At 35.1% G+C, this 24,929-nt stretch overlaps 1 protein-coding gene across 1 annotated transcript in view; it reads right to left on the minus strand.

Annotated features, from left to right (window-relative positions):
* The window catches only part of LOC149786362 (E3 ubiquitin-protein ligase HACE1-like), a 142,718-nt gene that overhangs the window by 10,064 nt on the left and 107,725 nt on the right, over positions 1–24,929 (minus strand). The window contains exons 20-24 of the mRNA XM_089976789.1: positions 22,959–23,020; positions 21,526–21,660; positions 18,737–18,868; positions 16,721–16,816; positions 5,856–5,926 (exon numbers count right to left, since the gene is read on the minus strand). Of these exons, the coding sequence (XP_089832915.1) occupies positions 5,856–5,926; positions 16,721–16,816; positions 18,737–18,868; positions 21,526–21,660; positions 22,959–23,020 (496 nt within the window). The remainder of the gene's footprint in view (positions 1–5,855; positions 5,927–16,720; positions 16,817–18,736; positions 18,869–21,525; positions 21,661–22,958; positions 23,021–24,929) is intronic.

A 24,929-nucleotide genomic window follows, 5' to 3' on the forward strand; every position in this document is an offset into this window, starting at 1 on the left:
TGAAACATTTACCACATTGCTCAGATTGCAGAGAGGTTCGGAGGGTTCATAGTAATGTGCTCTGGTAAGTTCTTTTGGAGAAACACAGTTTACTGAGAATTTTTATTATTATTTTCATTTAAATACATTGCTGAATCACACTAACATAAGGAGGATAGATAATAGGATTAGGGAATGCTGAGTACTGGTATCCTACCTATAGCCAGAATTCCCAATAAGGTAACCTGCTCTCCTAACTTGAGGGCAGGACAACTGATGGTCACGTGACTTGTTATATATATAAATAGTTAAGAGTGTCCACCTTGGATACAGAAGGTCACTTGTTTCAACCCAGGCTGAGTCATACCAAAGACTTAAAAATGGTACTAACAGCTGCCTCGCTAGATGTACAGCATTAGAAGGTTAGTGTTAGGACTGGTTGGCCTGGTGTCAGGATAATGTGACTGGGTTGGACTGCATGCTATATGTCTGTGGCATGATGCCACAGTGCTAGACATCACTATAAACTGCCACACTGCAGACATCGTAGCAATATGACCGATTTTTTTAAAAAGCTTTGCTAAAAATCCAAATCACACACAAACACACACACATTATATATATATATATATATATATATATATATATATATATATATATATATATATATATATATATATATATATATATATATATATATATATATATATGTGTGTGTGTGTGTGTGTGTGGTAAAGAAGAAATTAGTAAACTCTTCTACTGATTAAGATTCCAGTCAAAGCAGTAAAGTGACCCTGCACTGGTTGTGCTGACTTCAATTGGCTCTAGTGGCTGTCTGTGTAACAACTACTGGACCTACCAGATTAAATATTTTGTCTCTGTGAAGCTAAATCTCAAAGATAAAAACCCAAGAAGGTAGAATGTGAGTGCCAGCCAAGAAGAAACCATTATGCATTTGTATGAAAGGCTTAAAGAGATTGCTCTAATCTCTTTTGAGACTCCAGAGTGTACCATGTGTATTACCCACTTCAGCAGTGAAGAAATCATTTGAGGTTTGTATCCTCTTTCCCAGTCTTTACTGTAAGGGAGATTTTTGTGTTCCAAAAATTGTCTCTGTGCACTTATGCTTGACAGTATGAACAGGGTCTTGTGGAATGCCCCTCTTGACATATCTATACAAGAGAGAGAGTATAATAACCATCTGATTGCCCACTGATGGCAGCCTATTCTTGGCTACAAAGCCTGCTTGCATCATTATGACCACAGAGCTATCTGATCTGATCTGTAACTAGCCTGGGTCCTCACCCTGCAAGCTAGAGCTAAAGCCATCAGGATACATATCTTGTGTGATAGCAGTTTCAATAAATGTTCTCACAAAAGGTTTGAATTTATCTGAATTGAACTGTGAAAGACCCAAATAAGATTCTAATTTGGAAACAGGGTTAGACAGTTTGGTTTATTCATTTCAAGCTTGGTCAACAAATCTGACAGATCTTTATCATACCCAATATCCAATCTTTGATGACGTCTGAAAGTGCTGGATATCATGGAGTGTTAGCCATTATTGGTAATCAAGGCCAACCTTTCATCTTTGAATAGCCAGAGAAAAAAGTCAGCTAGTTGGGGGATTGAGGCAGCTGTAGTAATATTTGAGACTGGCTGGATGTGTAGGCTGAATTGAAAGTTGGGGGTATGTTCATGAGCTGCTTGTCTCTATTTTGCCTCCAAACAGCGATGGCATCCCAAAATGTGCCATTGTGCCATGTGAAATGTCAGGGCATGATGCAGCTAACGTGATGTTGAACATCGTTTTGAGTCTTATCGCACCAAGTTAGCACAGCAGTTAAAGCATTCACCATGGAATGATGTGCTGATCTGTTGAAGACTCTTGTAATTCAGGCTGATGCATGATTTGTTACCCAAATTTTATGAAAGCTCAATATCAATGACAATGATATTGCATACGAATTTCAAAGTAATGGGAAATATTTCTGTCAACTTTACAGAAAAAACAAAGTTATTTACAACAGCAAAATTCCTGTCTTAGGCTAGACGCTCAGAATAAAAGTTATATGAGTGAGTTTTGTACGAGTGAGATGAAATGGTCTCCATGAAGAAAGCACTAAAATTGCCCAGATAACACATTTTGATGGACAGATGGTCTGCAGGGGTCAAGCTAGACTTGAATTGTAGGGAGAAGTGACTTCTCCTTTTGGACAGAACAGGGAGAAGTGAGAGCTCAACAGGGAGAAGTGGATGCAAAGCAAGAAATGCATAATATATATATATATATATATATATATATATATATATATATATATATATATATATATATATATATATATATATATATATATATATATACACACACACACACACACACATACATATGATGTATGTTCTCTTATTTGAATTAAGCCCTCTATTTCCCAGTATTCATATCTGCATTTAACATTGGAGTTATTTTGGCCATATGACTCTAAAAGAGAACAAAAGAAACTACATTGTAACAAATATTAACTGAGTAACCAGATTACAGTGTTGTAATTGCAAGTCAGTAAAATGCTTAATCAACCCATAAACAAATTTTAAACATTTTTTTGTTGTTACTTTCTAAAAGTTTACAATAATGACACTTTCAAAAATTTCTAGACATGTTTTAAACAACCCCTGTACCATGTACATGTGTCTTCAGATCATACTGTTCATCCTCATTTCTTTGTTGTGGGTAAAAATTTACCACAACTATTCATACATAACACACTAAAATGCATAAAATTACAGACATGGCTCCTTTATAGTTGGGGCCCCGAGTGGCCAAGTGGTCTAAAGTGCTCTCTGTTACGGATCTTTGCCATCTCACCTCTGCCTGCATGGGTTCGAGTCTCGGATTCAGCCAATGTGGGTATGTGAGAAAGCTTGCCAGTAGCTTCTTGTGGGTTGGTGGTTCTTTCCAGGGTTTTCCTGTGTTCTTCCTCCACCATTAATAATGGCCGCCATGTATTGCCTATCATGTGCTGAAAAATGGCATTAACCCCACAACAACAAGAACAACAACCTTTATAGTTATAGTCGGTATATGAACTGAACCCTTCTTTCCAACCAAATCAACAGATGTGAGTGCATCTATTTTTAGAAGGAGGGGTTTTCGTACTGTAATCACGCACTTTATATAGCTTCATTACAACAGTCCATTGAGAGGATCGCAAAGTTATGGTTTATTTATTTTTCTACATACTTGTAGTAATTTTATGCACTGGTTAAATGGTATCTGCTTCGCTGCTTGTTTCTGTATTTTGACAAATATGAACCAAGTCAGAAAACAACTCTGACCTTACAAAGCTTGTCGCAAATTCCACAACATAGCATCATCCCGTATGTTTCTGGCCAGCATAACTGCATTTTAAAATTAAAATAATACCTAGGCTTTGCTTTCAATGAATTGCCCAATGATTTATGAAAAAAGACAATCTAATAAACTGGTACTTCCCAGACATAGTGATGTCTCCTATTATTTCTCCATTAGTGCTTCACTTACAGTTTCAAACTAAGTTTATGACGAAATAGTGTATGAGAGGCAGTTAAATGTCCAGATCACCAATTCTGATCTTAAAAACACAGACATTTTTTACTTACATACAACTATTAAAGTTTGAAAACACAAGTTTGTATGTTTTTATCATCAAATGATAGCATGCAGAAATTGGTCAGTGTTAATTGCTAACTTACTCGGGAAAGGGTTAATGGTCAATCAGCTATTAAAACACATCCCTTTGAATGTGCAAGAGTTTGTCTGTCAATGTAACTGATATCAAAACTAGGCCTAGCTACTGATGGCTTCATGAATACATTTCGATACAAAGCAACACTAGAACTAACCTGGCTAAGACGAGGGGGCATCTCAAAAAGTATGGTCAGTCAATGTACCTCTAAAACAAAAGTCGCTTTGCTTTCCTAACAGAAAAAGGCAAAGTTTACATTTTTTAGGCGACTTAGTCTCTCACTTCACCTGGTAGTATGAAACCTGGGTCTGCAATTTCTTGAATGTTTTTTATGACTGGAAGAAAAAGGAAGGAAGGACACTCTTTCTTCTTGCTGAAGTCTACTGAACCCTTGACCTCATAGGCCTGAGTAGCAGTATTGGATGGAGGGCATTCCAAAGATGGCAATACCAAAGCATTACCATCATCCCTGTATGTGTCATGGAACCACCCCAGTGGATATGTTATGACTATATAGCTAATTGGATCCATATGACAAAATCGTTATATGATATTGAAGACTGTCTCACCAGTAGAATGGTTGGTACAGGTGCCAACTGTGCAGATGATGGTATGGACAGCTCCAGCCAGCACTGCCCCTGCCACAGGCATGGTGAAATGGACAGATCTATCAGTAAGATCCCCATAAGTGTCCATATTTGATGAAACCATAGACCAGGTTGCCAGGTCATTAGGCATGAGTTATGGATGATTGGATAGCTGGCAGAACTGGTTGGTAGCCAGGATGGCACTGTACCATATTACAGTATGATGGAATGGATCATTAAGATCTGGTAAAATCTCCATGGGCTCAATTTACTTGCCCAAAGATAAGCAGGGAAAATTATGCCCACTGGGCTGCCATAAATGGGGTGGACACTCCTCCATATGGATAAAATTATCTACTGAGGTGAGAGATGGACATATGAGCAGAAACTCTCCAATTTGGCTGAGGTAATGTGAGCAGATGTTGTCATGTATGTCGTCTTTAGTTGGTTTGTTGTTGCGCGTGGGGAGGAGGAGCCACAATAATTTTTCCAACTAACACTGCGATTGATTCTGTCTTGGGGTGGATACTCAAAAGTTTAGGGTGAGGTTTGACCATTTTCTAAGTTTTTAATGCTCTTCTGCAAGACAGTTGACCAAATATTCTCTGATCAGGTCACTGTATATCCCAGATAAAGTACATTCTGTGCAAGCACAACAGGTGTCATGCATGTCCTTGTTGGACTTAACTGTTTGCATTTGGGACATTTCATCATCACTGTTTAACTGCAATGACAATAACAACAAGAAATTAATAAATTAACATCTCAGATGATCTGATATGTTGCTCTAACAACACCTATAACTAAACATGTTAGTGAATTTACACAACGAGCATGAAAACAAGAACAACACACATGAGCATTACCATACTGGAGCATTAGGTCTGAAAAACAAGTCTACACACGTGTCAAATTCACATAAAAATTGGAACCAAAAATATGCATGCCACCTGTAGTAGATTCCTTACTATACTGCACTACACCAAACAACCATGGTGATAAACACAGTATTTTTGTGATGTCTAAAGTACAATGTTGCCTGTACTGTAGAGAAAGCTTAAGAGTAGTGCCACCTGGCAGTTTTGAGGGGAGGTAATGGGCAAGAGTTACTGCCCTTTGTCTGCATAATTTAGATGGAAAAGATGATTCTTGTCTCATTGGGAGGGCTGTATTTGCTAGGTACCAAGCTAATATGTGATTGGGGAATATATTTGATGGAGAAGTCAGAGTATGATAAATTAGTGGGTATGAAGTGTAATGAAATTTGAGTATGAAAAATAATTAAAAATTAGTGGATATGAAATGTAATGAAATTAGAGTATGAAAAATTATGAAAAATTAGTGGGTATGAAATGTGATGAAATTAGAGTATGAAAAATAATGAAAAATTAGTGGGTATGAAATGTAACAAAATTAGAGTATGAAAAATAATGAAAAATTAGTAGGCATGAACAATGACAATGCTATTAAAATTAATTTATGTTTCACAAAGATTGATCAAGCTTACCTTAAAAAAATTTCATGACTGTAAAAAGTGGACATTCAATACATACTTCATAATACTTACCTTCCAGTTACAAACTGAAGCATCAAAACTCTTTCATGCTGCTGAAATTCTCTAATAATCTCCCAGAACCACTGAAATCACAAAAGATAACATTTCTAAACAAAATCCATGCCACATTCTCTAAACTGGATATTCTTTTACTATGAATTGTTTCCCTTCAATTTATACACCATTACCAAAACACACTATGCAACACTACAAGCACCAGACATATTCACAACAAGCTCATGTAAAGTCCTTTCATATGAATCATATATTTTAAAATGTGTTCAATGCTACTGACTATCGAAACTTACATGAAAAATATGGTACTAAACTAGACTGCCAGCTTCAAAGGCCATACAATTCATATCTGAATGCAGAAATAAGCAAAGGAACATGCAAACCATTCAAGGTAAACACAGAAATCATTATAATCTTTAGTTTCAAGATGTGTTCTGAAGGCTGTCAAATAGGATCACTCAGTTATGTTACGCACACAACAACAATGTTGAAGGCATCAACCCATGCAAGAAATGTCTTACCAAACAATATTTGCTTCGCTTTCATAAAAAAGCCCAATAATTAAATAAACAAAAGACAATATTTATAACATAGATGTAGAAGAAAAATGTATAAAGTTTTACTGTCCTAAATTATTATAAACTTTGTAACTTTCTATCAATTAAGCAATGTGATGTACTTGTTTGTCTATGGTAAGCTCAATGTTAAAGATATAATGGGTAAAATACAGCAACTGTTACCTCAATGGCATAGACATAATGGGTAAAATATAGCACTTACAACCTCAATGGCATAGACATAATGGGTAAAATATAGCACTTACAACCTCAATGGCAAAGACATAAGGGTAAAATGTAACACTGTAACCTCAATGGCAAATACATAATGGGTAAAATGTAACACTGTACCTCATTGGCAAAGACATAATGGGTAAAATATAGCACTGTAACCTCAATGGCAAAGACATAATGGGTAAAATATAGCACTGTAACCTCAATGGCATAGACATAATGGGTAAAATGTAACACTGTAACCTCAATGGCAAATAAAATGGGTGCAAGGTAGCACTATAACCTTAATAGCACATACAAAATGGGATTATGTAGTAGTATGATTTACTTGTTTACGGTATCCAGAATGGCACAGACAGAATCATGAAAATGTAGCAGTATCATTTACTTGTCTATGGTAAACTTAATGGCGCAGGATTTTAAAAAAATGCAATTCAGTGCTTTCCACCCTCAAATATATAATAAGAATAAATTTACATTTTGAAGTCAATATAAGAAAACATACTTTATTGTCTTTACTTGTGATAATGCAATGTTTCCACATCAGTGGAACATTTCCTTACATCTACTAAAGAATGCTGGTATCCTAAACACCTCTCCCAAGATAACTGCATACAACTGGGTCCAAATACATAGATGACAGCATAAGTGATGGTGTAAGTTACACAAGAGACCTATGAACTATTAAGGGATGGACATTATAGTGAGACAGGAAGTGGGGGGGGTTTACATGGTTCAATAACCACATTGGAAATAACTGTTAATAGCTTTTTTCAGGTGAAGTTGTTCACTTTTCTGTGTAAATTCCCTTTATTATTTTAAAGATAACCAATCTATGAAAGATCATTAAAAACATTACTCCATGAGGTGTTAACACCCCATCATATGTGTACCAGCAAAAAATCATGTTTTACGTAACTGCTTTTAGCACATGAATGTGGATACATTCTAATGTTATTATTGATTCAAAACAATGCTAAAACTTTTTTGTTTAATTATTCTATTATAAAAATATTAATGCTGTGATTCCATTGCAAGTTATAGTAAAATTTCTGCATGTATGCGAGCAACCTTTGAGTGCCAATTTGGGAAGTGTAAACTTTGGAACTCATTTCTCCATAATGAATCATATCTCTGAAACTAAGCTTTTCATGCAATGAGTATGCTTTCTGCTTGATTCCCTTGCTATCCTTGATCCATCTGTGACTTAGTATGATAAACGACTGATTAATGTTTCATACTTAAAATACTGCCAAAAAATATTTATAACAATGTTTGACAGGTCAATTGAAATCAACTGACATTGCACACAATAATGATTGCTAGCTCTTACTAAGATAGTATTTGCATGCCTTTTAATTGTATTCTACCCCTTTACTTGATTTGAAACAAAAGATATAATAATCAAGACCAATACAAAGTAATTAAATTTTTAACTGATTGTAACAATTAGACAAACACTTTTGCAAGTTGGAGTTCAAAGATGTTAGGAAAATCAACTCTGCCACCTTCTGAATCCAGTCCTCCTAAAAAAAGGACACAAATTTTGTCTTTTTTGTGGGGTTCAACATAAGGACACACGGTACTAATTATACGGAAGAACTGTGAACCAGTCTAGAAATGGGTGAAGAAATAATAGAGTATTTACAGGTTTGGTGGTCCATAATTGGTTAATAATGAAAATTAAAATTTTAGAAAAAATATCTTTTGAGAGCTTATCCTATATGTAATGTAAAAAAAATATTGACAAATTTCTACTGATGCAATTTTAGCATTTTTACAGGCTTGACTCAGGAGTACTCAATACTGAAAGTAGCACCTGATTCATTTGGTGCAGAATCAATAACACGTGTTTCATGCACATGTATGTAAACAAATTGCCGCGGGTCATATGGTGTTCTCCACACATAAGCTTGCACCAAGGTTAGATGTGCACGAAAAATTATAGGTGTCATTATCAGCACCCATAAATTTTAAGTTATTGAATTTTGAATATGATAGTGTTTCCATATGTTTACCATTGGAGTGGAATTAGTACCGTGAGTCCTATATGCGACCTATACCATAATAGGAGTTTGTTGTTTCCATGGTTACCACGTGCATACAGGGTATAAATTTGGTGGTTTTTACATATGACAATCATAATGGAGTCTTTTTATCATGGTTTGAATGTGATTTTGGAGAAAAGTTCTATACAAAAGACAGATGGGGATGGTTTTATACACTGGAGGGTGGAAGTAGATAGCTCAGGCCATAGGGAAAAGAGCATAGTATGGCCTGATGGCAGAATTTCATATGATGGTACCCATAGATTGGCCTATATGGTTAAATACCATTTAACACATGCAACAATTCCCCAAAAGGGGGTGGGGGTGGGGGAGATTTTATATGTAAGCCACTTATGTCACAATCACTTATGTATCAGTACTGATCATTTAACTTTAGAGACACACACAGCAGATCAAAGCAGAGAACATTGTAAAAATAAGGACTGTGCACAAAACTGCACATGCTGCATTGCCTCAACCTGTAAATTGAATTATTATATGTCGAGTCACATTGAATATCAGTTATACCGGTCTTATTTCTTATCCTAGAATTAAACTCCTTGACACCTATTCTATGTTCAGCATGTTTCTCATATTGGTACATTACATTTTTGGGTAAACAGTATTGGAACTTTTCTGCATTCCTTTTGTTGAGGGAGCAGGGAGGGATATTTTCACTTAAAATAATAGTTTTCAACCCTTCATTCCAAATATAACTCTGCAAAAGTCCTATCTGTATTGCATTCTTTACACAGGCAGTTTTTCTTCCCCAACCTCTCTTCATACAGTTGAAACATTCTTGATGTATAACTGCATGGTGAACATACTGCTCTCTCTCACCAAACCAGATCTCTTTTTTCTTCATGTACCAAGTCCCATGATAGAAAACCTTCATACTCAGGGTGTTGCAACTTGTGGTCTCAGAACACATTATTCCAAATCTCAGCATTTGATTACTGCGTGCACTAAGCGATATGTGTTTTGTTCACCATATATGTTGTTGTGAATAAATGAAAACAAGCTTCATGTCAGAAATATGGTTTCATATTTGAAACAAAAGCTATTTATAAAACCTACATTGCTCTGTTCTTACCATCAAGTAATAGTAAGGAATCATTTAGCTGTAAATTAGAGCTAGCTATTTGGTTTGCCAAATCAAGGTGTATTACCTCCCCTTTGACTGTAATTGAGTGATTGCAATGTTTGCTTTGTTTCTCTTTTGTTCAATAATGTATGCATTTTTTCAGCTTTATATTAAAAAGTAAGTAATTTAACACTGCTTATAGTGGAAAGCAGCCACAGTAATGATTTTTAGACTTTTTCTTAACTTTTTATGAGCTTTGGGTAAATGTAGGTATATGTTTATGTATTAGACAACTTCAATATGCAATTCAATTCTATTACTTAAATTTAACAAGTAGTGTATTCAGTGACAATTTTTATCAGTGTCTGCATATTGCATAGAGACATGAACTTGTCTTGGCATAGCAAAGTTTCTCACACATTTCTCCACCTCCAGCATACTTAATAGCTTGAGTCATAACAGTTTGTGCATACACTTTCTGTCTCCAACATCAATGTCAGCATTATAGGAACTTTGGATAGCTTTTTCAGATTTGTCTCTTGATGTCCTTATGTAACATACCTCATGTTGATGTTTTATTTGGGTTGATACACATTCCCCCCCACCCCCTTTGTTGTGGGGAACATTACCAGGCTTGAAGAAATTACTCTGTCTATTCTTTGCTTATTCACCCTTCCCCATAGTTCTATACTAAAAAGTAGCACTATGTTATTTAATTATTCAGTATAATACAGCTTATGGAACTCTTCCTTGGCTTTTATACCTTTTTATTAACATTTGGGGGTCATGAATCACATGTGATGATAGTTTAAATAAGTTTGGAATATCAGCATCTCTTGATGCTTCATGGGTGTGTGTATTTGTTTTAGTCACAAAAGGGCAATGGCCTCGTATCATTTTGACCTGTCATGTGGCACACTTATTTGTTTTGTTTGATTGATGTGAATAGGGATGCACTGTATGTTATTTCTGTGAGAGTCAGCAAGAAAAGAAATGCAATTTTGAAATTTAAAACATTTAAAACTTGTCTTATAGCCAGTGAGAGATGAAAATACAATGCGTCATGTAATTTGATACCCTGTGATGTCATACTTGCTGATGTCAGCATGCTTGTGTTTCTTTTGTGTAGCATGCATGCCTTAGAAAGATAACATGAAGATACAAAGGCAGAAAACAATTATTTTAATAACAAGAATAAGCCATTAATAAGTACAATACAACACAGCAACATGTAATGCGGATGCAATTTAACTACAGATATTGGTATCACATAAAATGCTATTGCACTATTATCCATGCACAAGCATGGCCAATTCTTTCTTACAATTATGCTCTAATATCAAGGAGTAAAATACAACTTTTTCAAAAAAAATTAAATCTGGTTATAGGACACACGGTACTAATTATACGGAAGAACTGTGAACCAGTCTAGAAATGGGTGAAGAAATAATAGAGTATTTACAGGTTTGGTGGTCCATAATTGGTTAATAATGAAAATTAAAATTTTAGAAAAAATATCTTTTGAGAGCTTATCCTATATGTAATGTAAAAAAAATATTGACAAATTTCTACTGATGCAATTTTAGCATTTTTACAGGCTTGACTCAGGAGTACTCAATACTGAAAGTAGCACCTGATTCATTTGGTGCAGAATCAATAACACGTGTTTCATGCACATGTATGTAAACAAATTGCCGCGGGTCATATGGTGTTCTCCACACATAAGCTTGCACCAAGGTTAGATGTGCACGAAAAATTATAGGTGTCATTATCAGCACCCATAAATTTTAAGTTATTGAATTTTGAATATGATAGTGTTTCCATATGTTTACCATTGGAGTGGAATTAGTACCGTGAGTCCATAACAGATATACTAAGGGAAGAAACTCTTACTCATTACCTCCCCTTGACCAGTCTGTTGACACCAGTTTTATGTGGAAAGGTTGGGAGTTTTTTTTAAATCATAAAGTGTGTGGTTAAGTATCCTCAGAGAAATGTAATTTACTCAAAATGTGCTTTCTCCTTTGAATACATTCCCAAATCACATTATAATTAGAAGAATAAGAACAGGAGGAGAAAATACTGAATATCCTACCTCAACCATAGGCACACTCCAAGAGAAGAATGGTTGGATTTCCCATGAAAGAGATAGCCCCATTCATAATATGAGAGCAGCACAAAAGATGATCATATGATCCATTACAGCAGTACATGGCTAAGAAGAAAATTAACAAACTCTTCTTACTTATAATTTTCTGTGAGAATTCAGCGAAAGTGTTTCATAACTGCCTGTGACACACTAGATCTGCAGTTACCCAGGCAGCAGCCACTTGACCCACCAGATTAAAATCTTTTCTATGCAAAGCTAGATCTCTGAGTTAAAAGCCCACAAGCAGCCTCTATCATGTTTCATATCAAAATATTATATTCAATAGTGTGGCGCACAAAGATCATTCTAATTTCATGAGCTGAAATCTTCATGAGGTGACTGATGTCTTGAGACTTCAGAGTATGCTGAATATATAACTACTTAAGCCATGATGACAAGGATATCCTCTGTCCTGGGCTGAATCTATAACTACTTAAGCCATGATGACAAGGTTATCCTCTGTCCTGGGCTGAATCTATAACCTACTTAAGCCATGATGACAGGGATATCCTCTGCCCTGGGCTGAATCTATAACTACTTAAGCCATGATGACAGGGATATCCTTTGCCCTGGGCTGAATCTATAACTACTTAAGCCACAATGACAGGGATATCCTCTGTCCTGGGCTGAATCTATAACTACTTAAGCCATGATGACAGGGATATCCTATGTCCTGGGCTGAATCTATAACCTACTTAAGCCATGATGACAGGGCTTGAGGAATGATATCCTCTGTCCTCGGCTTCACAGGAAGAAATAAATCAGCTTGTGTTTCACAATTTTTTTCTGTGTGCTTTAAGTAATGCTTGAGAGTAAAGACAGGGTCTTTCATAGTCCAGCTACTACATATCCATCTAAGAGTGAGTGTTTGACGACTCTGATTACCCGGTGATGGAAATTTATTCTAAGTTACAAATCCTGTCTGCATCATTAGGACTATGGAACCATCTGATCCGAATAAGAGATAGTTTGGGTCCATTGAAAAGAGCATGTAACTCACTAACCCTGTAAAAAAAAGCTAAGACTGTCAAAAAGCATGCTGTGTGATAGCAGCTTCAGCAAAATTTTGCCTAAAGGCTTCATTTGATCTCAACTGAGCCATGCTATAATTGGCTAGAAAGTTTGATAGATCTCAACCATGATGCCTGTAGGTGTCAGAGTCATGGAGCAGTAACCAATGATAGTAACAGAGGCTAACTTTTTATCTTCAAACTGCCTGAAAAAGAAATTGCCCAGATGAGGGACAATTGTACTATATGGAACACTGTTGCTGACTTTGCACCAGTCCTTAACATGTGCAATTTTCCCCAGTATGATTTCAAAGCAGTGGACCTCCACAATCAAAGACTAAAACTGCTTTCTTTGCAGAGTTCTTTCAACAAAAGCCATGTGTGAAAGAGGAGCTGGTCTGGACAGGGATGAAATCTGTGTTACCATGGCAATTTGAGTGAGTTCAGCTTCACTGGGATTTTTCTGGGCATGTATATCATTAGATCAAGTAGAATGTTCACCCAGGTCTTGTACAATCTGAAAGAGGTAAATAGATTCTGACCTCTCGTTTTTTGTATTATTTTCAATACCAAACACGTGGATGGGAGGCAGGCCCAAATTTCCATCCAACCAATTGATAATGCATTCATGACATGGCACATACGTTCAAGACCAGAAAGAAATGACTGCCAATTTGTGATTCCACCTTGTTACAAAAAAGACTATCACTGGATGCTCAAAAGCAGGCAAATCCATTGAAAGATTGATTGATGAATGGACCACACAGTATGAACATGGTGACCATGCAGTCTAAAATTCTAGTGAATGCCATGGACATAAGTTGAGACCAAAATGGTGTGAAATTGGTATATTTACTTTGGTAGGCAAACTGAAGGAACTTGAATGCAACTGGGTGAATATGGATGTAGAAATATACATCAGAACTCAACTTATCACAAATTCATCCCTTTTGATGGAAAGTCTGTTTAATTGAGCCGTTTTCATTTTGAACTTTGGTGCTCAATGTATTTGTTGAGACAGCTGAGGTCAATGATCAGCCAAAGCTTTCTACCAAGCCTTTGCTGCTAGAAAGAACCTGGAATAAAATGGCCAACAGCTCAGTTGCCAAACAATCTCCATAACAACCTGGTCTTCTTCTGCATAATTACAACTTTCTCCAAATCTGATGGCAGGCCTGTCATTAAATGAGATGATAGGGGAAAGGACTGGATAAATTAAATCTGAAACCACTTGGATCACCTATTTGTTTCACGAGAATGGATTAATCAAATGCAGAAGGAAATGACAGTATGTGATGCCAGCTGATAGACTGTCTGTAGGCAGTCATATTGCTGAGTCAATGGCAGTTGTTAGAAATCTTAGGGAAAGAGAAACCTTGTTTCTTATCCCTTTTATTAAACTGCCTCCTGAATTGTGGAACCTGTTGTTCCCTGAAATTTGATTGGTCAAAATTGTTGCCAGCCTCATATCTCTTTGCTAACAATCATGTCTCCATTGAGTCTGAGACTGATTCAGCCTGAATGTCAAAGAAGTAGACATGGCAAACAGGAAGGGCAGGTTCTGTGTTGCCCACCTCCTCAATCCTAGCACAAAACAGTAATGGCAACCCAAAGGATGTCACAGGGAGGATCAAGGCATGATGTGCCTTGAGTGATGATGAACAAAGACAGGCATCTTGTTTCACCAAAGTGATGTTGGCAGAGGCCATCAGGCCATTGTGTGGCCCTGTTAATGACCTTGGTGATGAAAACTGCTGTCTGCCAAAAAAGGGCTAGCAATGCTAGGTCCAACATTAAAAATACTGGCATGATATTACGTGAATTTTGAATCAGTGTGAAAGACATTCTTGTCTACCTTGTAGAATAGTGGGGCAGTCTTATTCACTGCTGCAATGTTCTAGTATAATGTTGGAAGCTTGTGGTACGTGCATCCAAATGCTTTCTGTACCAGTGAGATGAAAATGTCATTAGCTGACTATCAAAATAGTGCTTTAAAACTGCCCATATCACAGTCATCCTAATCACAGCCTATGTCCCAGTCCATGTAAAACATTCCCTGCAACATGGATGAGGCAGTGGTTGGTTGGATGGCCTGTTCTGGAACTTTTTGTGCAGAAGGTGCAATGAATAGATGGATTGGTCAGTCATTAGGTTCCACATAATAAAGCACAATCAGCTGGTATGTAGCATGACATGCTGAAATGATGAATTTCTGGACTTTGTACAATTAGTTGTTGTTCCTGTAAGGTTTAACGCCATTTTTCAGCACATGATAGGCTATACATGGTGGCCAACATTAATGGTGGAGGAAGAACCCGGGTAAATCCTGGAAAGAACCACCGACCCACGAGAAGCTACTGGCAAGCTTTCTCACATACCCACATTGGCCGAATCGGAGACTCGAACCCATGCAGACAGAGGTGAGTAGGCAGTGATCCGTAACGGAGAGCGCTTCAGACCACTCGGCCACTTGGGGCCCCTTTGTACAATTGGTGAGCCTGGAATGGGTGAAAGATCTGATAAGAACCCCATGTACCTAGACTTACAGGACCAAATATTTTACCCCCAAAATTGGAAATTAACAACCCAAAAATGTTTACAAAGCACACTAACACTTGGTATTTAAATGAGTGAAAATATTTAAGCAGTGTTCACCATGAATCAATGATACCAAGCTGGAGCACAAGGTCAGAATGAGCAAATCCACAACTGTGAAAATAATTCACATAAGTATTGATTAAAAGTAAAAATTAATGTTTACCAATGAAGTAAAACCTTAGCAAATCCACAACTGTGAAAATAATTCACATAAATATTATCAAAAGTAAAAATTAATGTTTACCAATGAAGTAAAACCTTAGCAAATCCACAACTGTGAAAATAATTCACATAAATATTATCAAAAGTAAAAATTAATGTTTACCAATGAAGTAAAACCTTAGCAAATCCACAACCGTGAAAAAAATTCACATAAATATTGATTAAAAGTAAAAATTAATGTTTACCACTGAAGTAAAACCTTACTACACTCTAATATACTGACTTTCTGGATGGATGTGTCGAAATCATCAAGTTATTCATAGGATTTCGGAAGGACTATGTTAATAGTACTGAGTGAAAAATTAAAACTGTAGTCAAGGGGAGGATGTGTAAGGTTTTCTTCCCTTTGACATAAAAGACAGAATTTTCAACTTGCTATGGAGGAATGGATTCAGGAGGTAGCAGAGTTTATTTTCTAATGTTTATGTGATTGGGGAATGTATTCCAAACAAGAAATGCCTGTAGACATAGCTGTAACAGTTGAGTGACAAAATTTTCATGCCTGAATACAAGAGGGCATATCATACTTATGATGATTACACTAAAACCAAATTAAACAATGGAACTAAACCATTAATTTCCTAGACAAAATATATTTTACTGGTGATTATTTCTTACCATGCTGCTACCAGTTCACACTATTAACAGTTTAATTTATCAAAATTTTGTCATATATTGTTATCTACAATGTACTGAGAATTTTTTTAGAAAGAAATTTTAACAAAATATGACTTCTTATTTCAAATTTATTAATTGTATGATAATGATTAAATTTCTGGGCATTAATCACATCTTTTATAACTATGAAACATTTAACAAACAAGGGACTATTTCTTTGGCATTTTACAGAAAGTTAAAAAGATGTATGCGAGGTATTCAGTATTCTACAGCAGGGGAGCAGTGTATATAGTAAAAAGATCAGATGGTACAATATACAAAAGGTCAGATGGTAGAATGTACCACAATAACTGGTGAGTCGTGAGCATAGCCAGTGTACAGTGTATTGTCCTCCCAGTCCTTAAGGTCAATTTCTGGTAGACCCGACAACATCAACTCCTGAAAAATGGTAGAAATTTTTGTATCATTAAAAATGTTATTCTCCCAGCAAAATTTCAATGTGGGAACAACTATCATGATCATAACAAATGCAATAAATAGGGTCAAATGTAAACAGGAAATATCAATGTCATTTGAATTATGGTGTCTTGCTATATCTTGCATGTTTAATTCATGTTTTTACAATTACTGCTTGTCAAGAAAAATAGTATAAGCTGTCATTTACAAATAACCATTAGAACTCTTGCATATATTCAAATTATCATTCACTGTAACAACTCACACTAAGAACGGTATTCATAAGGCATTTTAAATATAAATTCTGGTACCTCCTGAATCCAGTCCTCCACAAACGATGAAAATTTTATCTTTTATGTCTAAGGGAAGAAACCTTTACGCATTTCCTCCCCTAGTTGTCACTAGTTTCCACTAGTTGCAGTTATTTTTTGATGCTAATATCACTCATTGCAGTTATTTATTTACAGTAGATCATGTCAATAACACTCAACACAGTTATCTCTTTATGCTCATGCTGTCATCTATTTATAATAAGTAAATCATGTCAATATCTCTCACTGCAGTTATCTATTGACAGTAGATCATGTCAATACCACTCATAGCAGTAATCTATTGACAGTAAATCATGTCAATATCACTCATTGCAGTTATCTATTGACAGTAAATCATGTCAATAACACTCATAGCAGTAATCTATTGACAGTAAATCATGTCAATAACACTCAACACAGTTATCTCTTTATGCTCATGCTGTCATCTATTTATAATAAGTAAAAAATGTTATCTATTGACAGTAGATCATGTCAATACCACTCATAGCAGTAATCTATTGACAGTAAATCATGTCAATAACACTCATTGCAGTTATCTATTGACAGTAAATCATGTCCATGCCCCTCATGATGTTATCTATTTCTCAGTTCTGAAGTCAACATTTGCCTTATCATACACATGCATCACTGAACACAAAGTCCATGGGAGATAACTTTTCCCTTCTAAAGCTGGTATATAAAAAATAAAATATATTGCTCCAATTCACCCAGTCAATGGGTGCCAACATCAGCTTGCAGATTAAAATAGAATGGAAAGGTACTGAGAGGAATAAAATCTTGGCTATTTAAAGCCTTGAGACTCAGTTCTAAAATTCAGATTTAAGAAATTTTCAACCCAAGCAAACAAAAAAAAACCCCGGGAAGAACCACTGACCCACAGGAAGATACTGGCAAGCCTTCTCACATATCCATGTTTGCCAAATCGAAGACTCGAACACATGCAGACAGTGGTGAGATGTCAGTGATCTGTAAAGGTGAATGCCTTAGACCACTTGGCCACCTGGGGCCTATAGTCATTGACTATGCCATGCACTTGCTTAATAAGCAAGCCAATGTCTACTGTAACCACTGATCATGCCATGCACTTACTGTTAATAAGAACCGCTCTGTTGGCCTAGTGGATAGAGCATCCACCCTGGATGAAGGAGGTCGTGGGTTCGAACCCCGCAGTCGTATCAAAGACTTACACAAATGGTACTAACAGCTGCCTCACTAGGCGCTCAGCATTAAGAGGTTAGTGTTAGGACTGGTCAGCCTGGTGTCAGGATAATGTGACTGGGTGGGACAACATGCTACATGTCTGCGGCATGATGCCCCAGTGCTAGACATCACTTTAAACTGCCACACTGCAGATATTGTAACAAAATGACTGGAAAATTGTTAAAGCCATGTTAAAAATCTAAATCACACACACACACACACACACACACACACTCTGTTAATAAGAGTTCTAAATGACAAACTCTGATGAACATTTCTTAAATTTCTTAAATTACTGGAACTATTCCATTAAAACAGAATATCCTAAAATGGAGTCAAACTTATCACAAAATATGCAGCGCTGTCTTACCAGTTCATATTCATCAAACATCTGTACAAGGGATTGTGGAATGTACTCATGGAAGCCATACAGGAAGTTGTCAATTTGAGGCTGAATTGCTTGTGTCATTCTCAACTCTGTCACTAGCTGCACATACTCATGCTGAAACAGATCACATCATTAGTATCTATTTAGCAATAAGTTCTTTGGAGCTAACTATTCTCCCATATTACTGTATTTCATGTAAGTTTTTGTGCACGAAAAAATAATTATTAATTTCAGTGTACAGAAAATTATATGTAAAATAAATAATTATCATTTTGTGGTATTGACGTGTATGAAAAATAAAGGGATCATACCCAAACAATTTTTACAGAACAATCCAACGGTACAAACGTACAAAATAAACATATATTTTCTGTCTCATTCTGCTCTCAACTCAAGAATCCAATAAAAATAAAAATAAAAGTATTCAAAAAGATTTTTGTTTTGAGAGAGAGAGAGAGAAAGAGAGAGAGAGAATAATGTCTCAGTGTGCAAGTTTGTCTGCATTTAGAACATACTTTTTTGTAGATGTTATATTGTGTAATGTTGGCAAAATGATTCAGATGGCCTGACCATGTATGGGTATTATTTATTTGTAAATTGTATGAAACGATTAGACCAATAAGTAGGTCTCCACTTCTTTTGGTTGGGCCTGTCCACTGTCAGGAAAGAAAAAAAGTGGAGATCTACTTGTAGGTCTGTGCAACAATCTGAGTCCACATTGTCAAGAAACTAATGCAAAATGTATTCTTACAGCAACAACCTCATTTTCAAATTACAATAAAAAATATAAAGAACTTAAAAACATGTTTTAGTTAATGTGCATGAGTGTGAGAGAGAGAGAGAGAGACAGAGAGAGAGAGATTCTGTTGGTGTACAAGACCATATTTATTCAGGGCAGTTTTTAATTGTAGCTTTTGCAAAGAGAAAAAATACTATTTCCAGTTACCTGACAATTGTGACAATCCTCATGTATTACGACCCTATTATATTCCATTATCAATAAACACCGCTAAATCAACAATTCATTCTTGTATTAATTATGATGTACATTGTCACAAGCACCATATGGTTATGCAGTGTTATTTAGATGCTAAATAAATATGCTTAGAGCTTTGGTTATTCCAGTTGAAACCAGAAGGACGGCAAGATTCTACACAAGAGGTCAAAACAGCGAGGCTGCCAGTAGCGAAAGTGCTATCGAGGTCATTGTCCATACAGCAGGTGCTGTTATGACCAGCAATCATACACATTACTTGCTATTCGAACTTGCCAATAAAGATAACAATAATGGGGTATATAGTGGAATAGATAGGTAACAAAATGTTAATTATATCCAAGTCAAAACAGTACAAGCACTTAAAAGACTGTATATGTATGAATCGATTTAACAAAGTCCATGACTTTCAAATTGACAATAGAAAATGACGAGGCTTTTATAATTTATTTGTGTACGACTATAATGAAACAATAAGACTAGTTTATAATTGGTCTGTGGTCTTCCCTTTAGCATGTGCTCAGATATGATTTGTGTTGGATAAGAAAACAACACAGGTCTTCTGAACTCATTTTAAAATGCATGTGGTGCTTTGTTACGGTGATGGACTTAGTAAGAAGGATTAATTATTGAAAATTAAGAATTATGTTCTGTGAAGGACTTTGTCTGGTTGTTATTGAAATCCAGTAGATATTTTAATGACAATATGAGAGCTTATGCATCAATCATTGTATTTTCTCAGCAATAATTCATTATTAATTTTTGTAAAAACAAAATGGCACTACAGTATTATCAATCTTTTTTGCAAACATGAATCTTCTTAGTAGAAATGTTATGTTCAATAATTGAAAGGATTTTTTGAAAACTACAAAGTAATATGTATGGAAAAATATGACACATTTAAATAATTATTAGTTTGATAACTCGACTGTGTACGAAAAATTAAGGGTATGAAAAAAATACATTAAATATGGTAAACCTCTAATTAGAGTATTAATTAGGCAATTTTCATGGCTACTAATGTGTACTACCAGGATACTATTAATGTGATAATAAAAAAAGTCTGGAGGAATGGTACAGATCAGTTGGTAGAGCATCAAACTCATAGCCAGTGGGGTCACTAGTTTGAACCTCAGTGCCCATGGGCAGTTTAAAGAACCCTTCAGCAAGCTCCTTGCCTCAACTGAGATTGTTAGAACTGTTGTTTGCGGCAAAAGAAACTGATAACAGCTAATGTTACTTGTTGAAAAATGAAACACTATGTTAAATAAGGGTACTGTAAAATTAAGGTCAAATAAAATATATTAGAAAAAGTTCAGTTACATGTCTCTTAAGCTCCATAGTAAAAATTAGGCTGTTCTTTTTTATGTCGGATGTATTATAAGTCTTAGAAATTAAAACACAACTTGTTTTCTGCAAAATTTGTTATCCCATATTTATCATATTTTAATTTATACTCCAGTGTCAGATTGGCATAGTAAAAAAGGAAAACAAGTATTTACCTGACCTTCGACTTGTATAGATTAGACAGCAATTAAGAAAGTTAAATGACTTAATTATTTTAGGCAAAACTGAATGACTTAAATATCTGACAATTCTTTGATGAATCATAATTTTTTTTCTCCACTTTGCTCACCTTCAAGTAGAAGAATAGGATCAAACAACATCTATATGAATTGCTAAATACTGCTGTACCCCGCAAATATACAAGTAAAACCATAATCAACAACACCGCCAATGCTACAGCAATAACCAGACCAGTATTTTGTAATAATACCTTGTTTTTCTCTGTCACTGGAATAGAGCTGCCTCCAGGTTTCAGTTCCACCTCCTGCATTACACCATACACATCTGTTTCCACAGAGAAGGTAAGATCAAGACCAAGCTGGCTGATGTCATGATCAAGAATCCACTGTGGATGTAAAAGGTGAATTTCATTAATTGATATTTAATAAACAAGTCAAATCCAAATTTGTATCAATCATAATATCTGCTAAATATGAGAATGAAATTAAAAAAATGTTAAAGGTTTTCTCTTTAACAACTATCAGGAAGCAATAAATGACTCATTATCAATATCTGGGTGCAATTAATTTTGTGGCAGTATTAAAAAAAAAGCACAAGCTCTTTTCACTTTCTTATATTAAAAAATCTTCCATAGCATGTGTACTTCTAAATCAGTTGTAGCTGATCCTTTGTTGAAATAGCAGTAAGCTTGATTATGTATCAGTCTAAAATAATAGTTTTTCATTTAATAATTTACCAAAAAAAATTTCTGCATATGTTGGCATGAATTAACCTATTACAAACACTCATAAAGTGGTCATCAAATTGAATATGTTTGTAACTTTATCAATTTCCATGTGAAAATTACCATGTGATAAATGATTGTCACCTGAACTTGAGAATAATTTGTTGCTTTAAATTTTGGCAGGAAAATGTTTTAAATTTAAGATAAAATAAATTGTCATACTCTATTAAATCACAAAGGACTTGTGTTTCTGGGGATGAAAAAAATAAGCTACAGTAATTAAAACTGTAATTATTTTATGTCTTCATAAACTGAGTCAACAGGGTGTGTAAAAAATAGAATGGAAACGTTTGTTACATAATGGATAAATGATTAATGGTACATAATGGATAAATGACTAATGGTACAGCAATCTTGATATAAATATGCTTCTTTTCGGATTACTATTATAGACTGTCAATTTTACCAGCTTCCAGAAATCGTAGTATTTTAAATCTGAATAAATTATTTTCGGTTAAGTAGGTGAAAGGCTTATTACTGAAATTTTTGATACATTCAACACAGATTTTACAGAATACTGCATTTATAGTTTTCGATTTCATGTAGTAATCTTATGACTCCATGGTCAATTACTTAGTAACAGAAAGATGCAAAACCATCAAGTTTTGTAAAACTTACCAAATAATTTAAATCTCATATTTAGAAGATGAAAATTTAAGTGGAACTTACAATATTATGAGTTAAATCCAAAATAATCCTTAAAAGTTCTATTCAAGTCCAAAAGAATCGAATGTTCTAAATGAATTCCAGAACCTTGAATGTACTGGTTTGCCAACAGTCCTGATGTATCACAACAACATTGTCCAGAACTCATTTGAATAAATTCACAATAATCCCAGAATAATATTTTAGAGAAATATAGTAAGCTAAAACTAAACAAGGGAGGTGACTCATTTTACCTGTAAGTTCTTGGCGTATTCTGGATCAATGGACGAGACATCCTTGTAGTTGACAGGAATTCCTGTGAATACAACACAAGTATTAAACACTGATGTGTGTCTCACTTTCATCCAACAAAACTACGCTTATCTCTTGTATCTGACTCATAAAACATGAAAATAAAGCCTGAGCAAAATTTGATTACAATATTTTAACAAAACTTGAACAGAAAATGTAAACACAAAACTTTCAGGGAATTTAAAAAAACTGCTGCTTTCAATGCATTAAAAGTGAAATCTATCGTCTCATAATGCTTATGTAGGTTAGACAAAAAATGGATTGGGGTTTGGTTTGATTTGTATGGGTTTAACAGCATTTTCATCACATGATAGGCAACTCATGGCAGAAAGAATATCTGGTGGAGGAAGAACCCAGAAAAACCTACCCACCCATGGGAAGGTAGTAGCAAGCTTTCTCACAAACCTGTGTTGGCCAAGCTAAGACTTGACCCCATGGGAACAGAAATGAGATGTCAGTGATCTGTAAAAGCAAGTGCTTAGGACAATTCCATCAACTGGAGACCCAAGGCAGAAAATACAATGGAAGCAAAATAGAATCAATTTTTTCCAGCTCTTACAGATGTTTAATTATTTTCACAGCATGCTTCCATCATTATAGTTCTCCATGAAAAGAAAAAGGACCAGCTTAATATAGTTTCAAAATGTATCTAATGGGTTTATAATCAGAGATATCATTAGTAAACATTTTCAAAAGTTTGTAGAAGTCCAGTTGGGGTTGATTAATCATGAAATAAATATCTGCATTTAGGGCGTCAAAAGGGTCTATGGTATCTATATCCTAAATTACATCACATATAAAATCTTTCAACACATATAAAATCTTTGAAGATTTATAAATAAATGAGAACAATAAAAATTTCCATCAATTTCATATAAATTCAAATGGAGATAATGATTAATATTTCAAAGTGTTAATATCATAAAGAAATTTGTATTTATGGTAAGCAAACATATTTATCTGGCATGCAAAATGACTACTTTATCTAAAGTTCTCTTCAAATCAGATAATTTATATTTGTAACATTAATAAAATCAGATCCCCTATGACTAGGAGCCTGAATGAGAAGGATCTCTTGCACTCAAAATTGAATCCAATATCTCATATGTGAGAGACAGAACTGAAGAACCAATGAACCTTCAGAAAGCCCTGAGAAATTAAATGTCAGAATTATGACTAAGTTTCATCTTGTTCTCATTCCATCCTTACTGTTATATATTGGAATGACTGTACTCATGGTATCCATAGTACTGCATTATATCCAGAATTGTGTTATAACTGTATGTCCAATCTAAGTTTGATGTTATTCCCTAGTTGTAAATTTCAGAAGTTACTTCCTTTCTGATGAGGGATTGCTCCTTTCTAGTAGTTGTCATACCATACAATATATATAGCCTATAAGAGTTTTGTTCAAGATTTAAAATCATTTTAAAGAAATAGTTCTCATTCCATGGATATAAAATTACGTATTTTTGTTTACATACACAAATCCTAATAATTTTCACATTATTTTCACTTTCAGTTTCCAGCAGGACCCTCTCTCCATGTCTGCTCAAGGTAAACCGTTGCAGAACTGAAGTTGTTGTGATGAATCCTTTTTCTATTTCAGTCACTGTGACCTTGACCATTGACCTATTGGCTATAAAATCAAGAATTATCTTTCATGCCTCAAGAACATTCAACATTCCAAGTTGCAGAACTAAAGCTATTGTGCAGAAACTATTTTTCTATTATCATTCACCTTGTACTTGCCATTTGACCTACTGAGAAACATGACGTATAATTCAAGTTATTGTGTGAGAACAATTTTTCTACTTTTGATATACTGTGAACTTGATCTCAAACCTAATGAACCTAAAAGTATTTGGTGTCTTTCAAGCCTAATAAACCTAAAAGTTTTTGGTGTCTTTCAA

This window comes from Sinohyriopsis cumingii, chromosome 12, assembly GCF_028554795.1.
Source record: "Sinohyriopsis cumingii isolate HCF-2022 chromosome 12, ASM2855479v2, whole genome shotgun sequence".
NCBI classification, from domain to species: Eukaryota; Metazoa; Mollusca; class Bivalvia; order Unionida; family Unionidae; genus Sinohyriopsis; species Sinohyriopsis cumingii.